Source organism: Urtica dioica, chromosome 1 (assembly GCF_054948205.1).
Source record: "Urtica dioica subsp. dioica isolate 48M chromosome 1, U.dioica_male_clone48M_v1_H2, whole genome shotgun sequence".
NCBI lineage: Eukaryota > Viridiplantae > Streptophyta > Magnoliopsida > Rosales > Urticaceae > Urtica > Urtica dioica.
In genome coordinates, this window is record NC_142756.1 from 12,306,366 (window position 1) to 12,316,497 (window position 10,132).

The window sequence follows — 10,132 nt, forward strand, 5'->3', positions numbered from 1 at the left end:
TCACATAAACGCTGGGGAGACTATGAAGCAGCCTTCAAAAATAACAGTCTCGATGATGACGCTGTGACGGATGACGACAACACAACAGGTTTCTCAGATTTTTGTTTGTATTTTTTGGGTCTATGAAAAGCAAGGATCGTCTTACCGTTACCGTTACCGGGACCCCAATTTTGGGGATACCGCTTACCGAAGAGGAAACCGATGGGCATTCAGGAGAACAAAAGGAAATCGGTACCGGTAGGAAACCGTTTACCGGAGAGGAATCCGACAAAAAATGTAGGAATCCGAGGGGGATTCAGACAAATATTTTACAATAATAAAAATAGTTTTTATAGTTCATACTTCAAACAAAGGTTCATACCAAACATAAACTGAGTTCTTAAACAAAAAATACCATAAGTAGAGTATAAAATTATTACAACACGTGCGATAAAATACACTAATTATAAGTTGAGTGTCTCGGGGGTTGAAATCTACGCCGCCTAGATCTGCGGCGTGGTTGATCATCCACCTCATGTTATACTGGTACCACGTCATGGAACTAGAATATGTGTTGAACCACGTACGGAAGTGATAATCGTAGGTCTCCTGACTAAGAATAATAGGACGCGAGTACGGAGGATAATCGTCCTCCCAACGTCTGAAAGGGGTTTGACCGTACCCATTGTAGGACTCATGTGTGTCTTCCACTGTGATCACGGGTATTACGGGGATGGGGACAGGGACGGGGACGGGGACGTAAGTGTAGGACGAGTAAGGTTGATTCTCATAAGGGTCGTATGACGCCGTTAACTGTGAATAACCAATCTCGGAGCCGTCGGGTGTAATAGAGAACCCTCCAAATTCTGAAGTCAATATATCTATATCATTACTACCCGACATTGAGATCGTATCGTTCATACCTCTTTGGTTTCCGCGTTGATTTCCTCCACTTTCCGGAGCAAAAAAGAACGGATTGAATGGCTCATCCCCGTGTTGAGACCCGCCGCCCTGGTATTGAGATCCTCCGGCCCTGGATTGCTCCCCACCCGTGTATTGAAACTCGTCGCCCCCGTGTGATGGTGACCCGCTACCCCCGTGTGACGAGCCGCAACCTGAATCATGACCACGGGTATCAACTCCGACCTCTTTCACTCAAAACTTGTTCGACGTTTATTCCTTCTGCCCGAGCATGAGATTCCGCCAATGGATCGGGCAAGTTGTCAGCACCATCCATGTGGACCGGTTCGATCCAACGGTAAAGTTCATCGTCACCATCATTATCTGCGCCTGACCTATCGAAAGCCCTTTCAATGATATCAAGAGGATCGAGAGGTTCCATTTCGTCTGCATACCTCGTTCTTTTGTTTCTCAAGCTTAACTTCATGTTGTAGCTTGCAAAGACAAGCTTGTCGAGCGTTGAGTGCGCCAAACGGTTCCTTTGCTTCGTGTGGATCAAAGAAAACATACTCCAGTTCCTCTCGCAGGCAGATGAGGACGCCGTTTGCGATAGGATTCGCCTTGCCAGCTTCTGCAGCGTAGGTGTATGATTCCCATATAGTTCCCACCACGTAGCTGCAGTCAATACGAATGTAGTTAATAAGTGAACAAAACCTGAATAACATCTTCATGAGATTGTACCTGCGTTCACGATGCCCCTAGTAGACATTGCACTTTTCTGTCCAAAGTCACCTCGCATATCTCGAAATGACAACAACTCACTTGCCAACGTCGATGAATCTTCGTCGGGGTGTAGAGTGTCGAACACCTTGGTCACCGAGGCCATATGGGTACTATCCTTATGGATTTCCCTATTGTACTGCAATTTTGGATTAAGGAAAAAAGCTGCACATAATTTAAAATAATGTTAGGGACATAATTATAATATTATAATTTGAAAAATAGGCTACCTGCTTCATGTAACGGGTAGCCTAATTGGTTGTTCCACCTGTTGTCGATGATGTCTACGACCCAATGACGTCCGTGAAGTGATTCCAACCGCTTCCGCATCTCATTGAAAACATAGTACAACAACCCCATAGTGGGATGCACCTCCGAGTCCACTAGTCGTAAACACGTGTACATGGGCTCGAATATGGCACACACGTCGTCGACTCCTTGCCAAAACGGGTTTGTAAAGTGTTGTCGGCAACCCATTTCCCTTCTCGTGAGGAAGACAACTTCAAATCCTCCCACCATTGAGAGGTGAAAAGGTTCCTAAGAGGTGATCTTTTGGCTCGGAGACTTCTGAGAGCCAAGTACTTGGTCGCGAACCTTGTCGCCCCGGGTCTCACAATTTCACCCGTACTAGTCTCTCTAAACTTGGACAAAACAGAGCCGTGATTGTAGATGAATTTGGTCGTCTGTCGAGCGGCTTTCACCACGTTGTCGACACTTGGCCTCTTCCCGATATCTTCGAACATCAGGTCTAGGCAGTGTGCGGCGCAAGGGGTCCAGTACAAGTTATACTTCTTCATCAGCTTCTTCCCCGCAGACTTGTAGTTGGACCCGTTATCGGTGACGATCTGTACGACGTTTTCGGGTCCCACTTGTTCAATCGCCTCAGAGAGTATCCTGATGAGGTACTCCGCACTCTTGATCTTGTCGGACGTGTCAATTGACTTCAGGAACACAGCCGACCCACCACAATAAACCATAATGTTTATTATGCTTAATCTTGTGGGTCCTGTCCAACCATTGGCCATGATGGTGCATCCGTACGTCTGCCACTTCACCTTTTGTTCTTCGACATAAGCTCGCATGTCTCGTACCTCTTCGTCGAGGATCCAGCCGTGAATGTCTTTCGGGCTGGGTACCGGGACATTCGGTCCTACAATTAAATAAGATCAATATATCAAATATACGAGATTACAATTTATACTTGTAAAAGCGATATAAAAAGTTTTTACTTACCGACTTCACCGGAAACATGAATCATGTTCAGGAAGTGATGGTCAAGTGTCTTATTTGCGGCAACTTGCGAGTGAATGAAAAATCGGCCGATGGCTTTGGCCAACCTCTTCTTGATATCGGGTTGCGATTCGTCCACCCTCCTCTGGCGCGCACTATCACTTTGGTACAACGACGGTGTGGTCGTAGCAGATCTTCTTAGCTCAGGAGTCCCGAAAGATCCACCGGGACCTTCACGTTCTTTCCGCCATTGTTCGGCTGCTTGTGCTTCTCGAGACCTCTTCATTATCCGACGCAGTTCCTGCTCTTCATCTACGTCTTCGTCAGAGTCTCGACTCCCCCTAGACTTTTTCGGAGGTCGGCTCGTATCGACTCACCCAAACTCTTACGTTGCTTCTTCTTTTGAGAGTTCCCGTAGAGTAACTCTTGCATTTCCGCTTTTACTTCAGGAGGAACTTTGTCGCATACCCTCACGCTTTTGGACTTGTCCACGTTCGCCAAGTGGTTCTTCACACGAGTGATTCCACCACCGCCCATGATGTGTCCGCAAAACTTGCATTTGCGTGCACTTGGTCGTCCTTCGACGGGGTCACAATACTTGTATGCCGGGTCGGATGCCATACTTCATAATCATAATAATCATCAAATTAATTATAATTCAACATAATCATACTCTTCACAATCATCAATTCATCATCAAATTAAATCTAATTCAACATAATCACTAACACAATAATCAAATCAAGCCGATGGAAAATCGAATGGAAATAATATTGCAGAACATGGTCAAATATAAAAATAAATATATATATATATATATATATATATATAAAATATTGCATAACATATTCTGAATCAAAATATAATAAAAACATAATGAAAATACACATATGTATTAATAAATAACGTATATATATATATATATATATATATATATATATATATATATATATATAACATTGCATAACATATTCTGAATCAAAATATAATAAAAACATAATGAAAATACACATATGTATTAATAAATAACGTAATGAAAAATGTTAAAATGATTTAATGAAGTAGTATAAAAGTTTTTATTTAAATGGGCTGTTTACTTTATTTAAAATCTAAGCCCATATCAAATTTAGATATATAAAGTGCACTCGCGTCCATTATTATGCATCTACTTGTTCTTATATTTGTCGTTTATTTATTTCGTAGGAAGCATAAATAGTATTATTGTCAGGCTACACTACCATCTTTTTATTTATATTACTTCCTATATTTATATTAGGATGCCTAATATTACAGTAGGCTATATTAGGATGACTAATATTACAGTAGGCTATATATTACACCTATATGGGCTCTTGCCAGTTGCCACTAATAAGTCACACGCACAAGTCCCATCAGTGCACTTTTATAATTTTATTTATCTCTCTCCCTTTTTATCTTTTATTTTTTTTTTCTCTCTCCCCTACTGAATCATCTTCCTCGGCTGAAAGTCACAGGAAGTCGCCATAACTTGCCGAAAGTTGCCAGAAATCACCGAATATTCACTTTTTTTTTCTTCTTTAAAACTCAAAATTTTGAAAAAATTGAAAAAAAACTCTCGGATTCCTCGGATTCTTGACAAACTAAGGAAGAGAAGGACGAGATCCGGCGGGAATCACAGCTCTTTGACGGAAATCGCGAGAAGTTGGCGGGATCTGAGCAAACGTAGGGAAGAAAAAACGGAACCCGGGCCGGGAGAGTTTCGTCAATCTCACACTCGGGATGTGAGGTTTCCCCGAAAAATAACCCAAACTTTTTATATATAAAACGAGACCCGGTCCAACAGATTCCGGTCCGGTTTGACCGGGATCCAACCGGGTTCAGGACACGGCAGCGGTTTATGCGCGTTTCCTCCCGGTCCTCTCCGGTTCGCCGGAACCCGCCCGGTTCCCGTCCGGTTCCCCCGGAAAGTCAGACATTGATGAAAAGAAGTCTCGTATATCTGTGTTTATTTGTGTTAATGTCAGTAACTCAAATGGTAAAATAATAGCATTTTGCTATTTTTGCTTTAATTTTTGTCCAAAATTGTGTTAATGTCGATATATTTGTGTTTATTTGTGAGAATGTTGGTATATTTTGTATTTATTTGTGATAATGTCGGTAAATTTGTTATAAAACACAACCTGAATAAATATAGAAGACTATGAAGCAGCCTTCGATCGTCACGGTGAAGCTCACGGTCAAATCGGCGGTGACAATCTCGTAATACTTTTCATATTTTAAGAGAAGTTATTAATCTATTAATGAAAGAGTTATTTATTATAATATTTTATTTATTTATTTTATTTTTTAAAGGTGATTTGGCTGAATAGCCGATTTCAAGTTAAGAATTTACAAAATAGCCCGAGTTTGCCTAAAATTAAAGAATATCCAAAATGTGGAGTAATCATGCTTCAAAACAAAATTAATCTTATGATTAATATTTGTGAAAGTGATAAATTATTTATAATAATTGTCAAAAGATTTAATCTTTGTTTCAAAAAATATTTGACAGCGTAACTTTGGCTATTTTGCTGAAAATTTGTAACTTTGGCTATTTTGTTAATCAATAAGTTTCAAATGACTATTTTATAATTTTTTCTTATTTAATTAATTTATATTTAGTAACTGTTCATTTTAATGAATGATATTTTTGTCTGATCAGGTTGTTAATGTGGTTTATTGACTATTTCGCAAAATTAGTTAAGAGAAATTGCTCAAACTACCACCATATCAATAATTTTTTTCCAAAAATCCACCAAAGTATAATTTTGGCCAAAAATAAAAGTTGTCTCAAAGTGAAAAACCAAATATACCATCAACCTTATTTTTTCTTTCAATTTCACACCTACCTCATTTAATATCATTCCAAATTAAAATTTCTATTTTTTATTCAAAATTATTTATCTCTCTCTCTCTCCCCCTAACTGTGTAAGTGTAGTTTGAGAAACCCTCTCTCCGATTTACTCTCTCTCTCTCTCTCTCTCTCTCAGTCGAACTCACCCAGACCTCACCTAAACTCACCATCCCGATACTCTCTTTCTTCTTCCCTGAATCGCGACCGAGACCCACCCCGAACCCGAATCCTTCACGACCAGTCTCACTCTCTCTCTCTCTCTCTCTCTCTCTCATTCAAACTCACCCAAAATCGCGACCGAAACCCTTGCCCGAACTCGACTTCACTCGACCAATCCCTCAAATCGCCATGTCTGACCCACCCAACCCTATTCTCGAACCCACAACACGAAAGAGTCCTAGGATGATAGGGTCCAAACAACCGGAGGCGTCCGGAGCGACCACGCCAAACACTTCTCCGGCCCGGAAAAGGAAAACGACTGCTTCGCCTAAGGTGAACACGAAGAAGGGTACGAAGAAGCCCCGTCGTGGCCTGAAACTCACCTCTGATACGGACCAGGTAATTTCTCAATCTCTATTGTTTTCCCGTGTATTAACATGTGGTATTAGATTTGTTGTTTTTAGGAATTTTAGGGTATGAGTTTGTTTGTTGGAAATTGGTGTCAAAACAATGAATTTGTTCAGCATGTATTAGATTTGTTGTTTTTGGGTAGTGAATTAATTCTGTTGTGGTAGTGAATGAAATTGTGTTTGAAATTGTTTTTGGATAGTGAATTAATTCATTATGGTCGAAAATTGTGTTTGAAATTGTGTGAAATTGTGCTCGGAAATTGTGTTTGAAATTGTGTGAAATTGTGTTTGAGGTTGTGTGAAATTGTGCTCGGAAATTCTGTTTGAAATTGTGTGAAATTGTGTTTGAAATTGTGTTTGAGATTGTGTGAAATTGTGCTTGGAAATTGTGTTTGAAATTGTGTGAAATTGTGCTCGGTATTCAGGGGTAGAGGAGGTACATTTGTGAATCAAATGTGGTTGATCATAATATCAGTTTTTATGGAACGTTGGAGACGTTCGATAAATCAGCGGCTATGGGTCCAGAAGTGAAGGCTATGTTTAGAACCTCTTGTTTTGGCCAATTTCTGGACGTCCCGAAGGTCACCTGATCCTCAAAGATAATTAACCATTTATTGATGAGGGTCGGTTACTTTATCGGTGAAGAAGAGAGGGAAGATACTCTCTTTATTGAGCTCGGGGGAGAACCGCGGACGTTCACAAGAGAGGATTTTTGTTCTATCTTAGGGCTGCGCCATGGGGACGTCCCAACCTTGGATTATACCGAGCCGGCCGAAGGTGGACTATTCAGTGAATTGTTCTCCAACGGGACGACCAACAGTCGCGTCGTGCTTACAACAAAATTGGTGGAATCGCAAGGGTGGCCGCATGAGAAGCGAGTCAAGCTCTTGCTTCTTCATTTTCTGTTCAACGTACTTCTCGGTGCCCCTTTGGGTACGACCATTCGAGATTGGTCGTACGTTAAATTGGTAGAGGACTTGGACCAATTTAACTCGTACCCGTGGGGCAATGTGGTTTGGAAATTCTTCGTTGAAAACTGCCGTAAGTACGTGAAGAATGTGGAGAAGAAGGATTCCAAGAATGTGGATGTCAACAGTTGACGTCAATTGTTGACATTGATATCAACAATTGACGTCAATCGTTGACATTGATGTCAACAGTTGACGTCAATCGTTGACATCGATGTCAACAGTTGATGTCAATTGTTGACATCGATGTCAACAATTGACGTCAACTGTTGACATCTGTGATTTATGACTTTGTTGACATTGATGTCAACAGTTGACGTCAATTGTTGACATCAATGTCAACAATTGATGTCAACTGTTGATATCTGTGATTTATGGCATTTCTGTTTGTTGACAGTGATGTCAACAGTTGAGTCAATTGTTGATATCTGTGATTTATGAGAGTTGCCTAACTTTGTTGACATTAATTTTGACAGGCACCGGTGGAATCAAGTGGAGGCACATCCACTCCGTATACAACACATCCGTCCGGCATCGGAGAAAAGTCTGAGGTTTGTAAATATTTCATACATGATTTACTCTTTATTAATAGAAAACATTGGCTTACGTCTACTTTTAACATAGGCTCGGTTGATGGCCGTTGAAGCCTCTGTCACCCATATAAGGACAGAGTTCGCGGCGTTCAAGACGGAGATGGAACAGAGCTTCAAAGAATTCATTGGATGTGTGAATGAAAAGTTGATGGAGCTGGCCAAGATGATATTGTTGTCGCACGAAAATGAACAACTATTTAAAACCTCGGGCGGTTCGATCCAAGGCCGGACCAAGTGATCGCACTCGGGCCAAGAGTATGAACTCGATAGTCTCGAGCTAGGGTTCTCTCCGATCAACCCGCCTCTCGGGAGAGGTAGGGGGTGAGGAGGATGAGTGACCGTGCCTTGGGTGTCGGCTGCCTACGTACCCGTGTGTGGGATCAGGTCAGAACGTAGTTCAAGCATGTAGGACGCAGTATGAGGCGCGGAGCCTTGGTGGAGAGGCGTGCTCGACGAAGGAGACGAGGCGCGGAGGAGTCCTCGGCGATGTCTCAGAACTTCGGAGATCGCGTATGCGAGAAAGAATGTGTGTTTTCTCTCTTTTGGAGACGTGGAAGACTCTAAGTCAAGAGTTCCTTGTTGTGGCGGAGATTCCGGACGCGTAGGCGATTCCTAGTTGGAAATGCCGGACGCGTAGGCGATTTCTTGTCAGAAATGGCGGACACGTCTAGGGTGCTAGACGCGTAGGCGATTTTCAGTAGAAAACCGTTAGAGCGCTCGTGGGCTCAAGATTAATCGTTCGATCAAGAGAGGCGGCACTCGGGAGTCCCCGGAAAGCGCTTCAGAATCTCTGAGAACGAGAAATCGTGGAGAATCTGCTTCAGGCCAAGGATGGCATCCAGAGAAGCAGAGAGAAGTCTCAAGTTCCTTGAGAATGAATGGGATGGCTTTCCCCTCAATGGGAGGGGGTATTTATAGGTGTTTGGGGGCCTTAGGAGGCTCTTTTTTCGTCCATGTGGGACTAGGAACGCGCGTGGCATTAATTGGAGGCGCACGGCGCGCGCGGCGCAAAAAGAGCGGCGCACAACGCGCGGCGCGCGGCGCAGGGGGCGCGGCGCGCGGGTCATCTAGCGCGGCGCGCGGGTCTTTGGACGCGGCGCAGGATGCGCGGCGCATGGAGCGCGCGGCGCGGGCGCGTCTTGGCGCGGCGCGCGGTCTGCCTGACGCGGCGCGCGGCCTGTCTGGCGCGGCGCGCAAGCTGCTGTGCTTGGTTGGCCGGCGCGGCTGCGCGCGCGGCGCACGGCCCGTTTCGTCGGGCTCTTGCGAGCCTTTGAATACCATTCTTGCCACATGAAATATGAAGGTTTCCATTTGACGAGAGTGACTCGACTCGAGGAGCAAAGCTCGACTCAAGGAGACTGACTCAAGGCTCAACTCGAGGAGCGAAGCTCGACTCGAGGAGACTGACTCAAGGCTCAACCCAAGGAGCGAAGCTCAACTCGGGGAGCCGACTCAAGTCTCAACTCGAGGGGCTAGGCTCGACTCAAAGAGTCAAGAGTTTGGGCGAAGGCTTGAAGACTTGCCGCTCTTCAGGACCTCCGGCCTGACCATCGGCCCTTTGAGCGACGTGCCTTCTTGGCGTCTCGGGTTTTCCGAAAACGACCGACAACATTAGCCCCCCAAGTTCATTGCTCGGGAGGCCCTGGGCGGTGAACTTTTAGTTGTTTTCGCCGGGTGTTTGAGGAAAATATGCTTCCCAGGGCTTCAGTGTTGCGAAGCCTTTGTGATTATAAAGAATACTCTCACAATTGTAAGTGCTCTTTCTCGCTTTTCCGTCTTTGTCGACACGAGTGTGTGATCGACACGTGGAGGAGGATCCAAGCGGATAGGAGACGTAGCTCGACGTGGGCGAGGCAAACGCGTTGGCGTCCGTCGCTCTAGCCCCGGAGCAATGGGGATATGCGTGCACAAGTAGGGCGTGCATTTATGTAGAGGCGTGCCGGCGTGTCGCGGCTTATTGATCTTTGGGCGAGGTCATGCCCAAGTCTATCTTCGATGGCATTTTGTTTGATGATATCATCAACCCGGAGTCCATGGGACTCGACGGTGACTAGCAGGGTGACGATTGTGTAATCGTGACCTATTAGGGGAAGATCATGGCTTCCGTCTCGGCCAGCTTGGAAGGCGACTGCACTTTTTCATTTTGCAAAGGCGTGCTCATTCCGAGGTCTCGAAGACGGAGGTTGATGCTGCGGGCTGATGCTTCGAGAAGACGGAGCGGCACCTGGCGGAAGGCTCTGC

General features: G+C 44.2%; 1 protein-coding gene across 1 annotated transcript; it reads right to left on the reverse strand.

Moving 5' to 3' along the window:
- Positions 1-2,042: 2,042 nt before the first annotated feature.
- Positions 2,043-3,175, reverse strand: LOC149407275 (uncharacterized). The gene is made up of 2 exons (XM_089619708.1): positions 2,893-3,175; positions 2,043-2,809 (listed from the first exon to the last, which is right to left on the reverse strand). Exons 1-2 carry the CDS (start codon positions 3,173-3,175, stop codon positions 2,043-2,045), a joined length of 1,050 nt encoding a protein of 349 aa, XP_089475834.1.
- Positions 3,176-10,132: the final 6,957 nt, after the last annotated feature.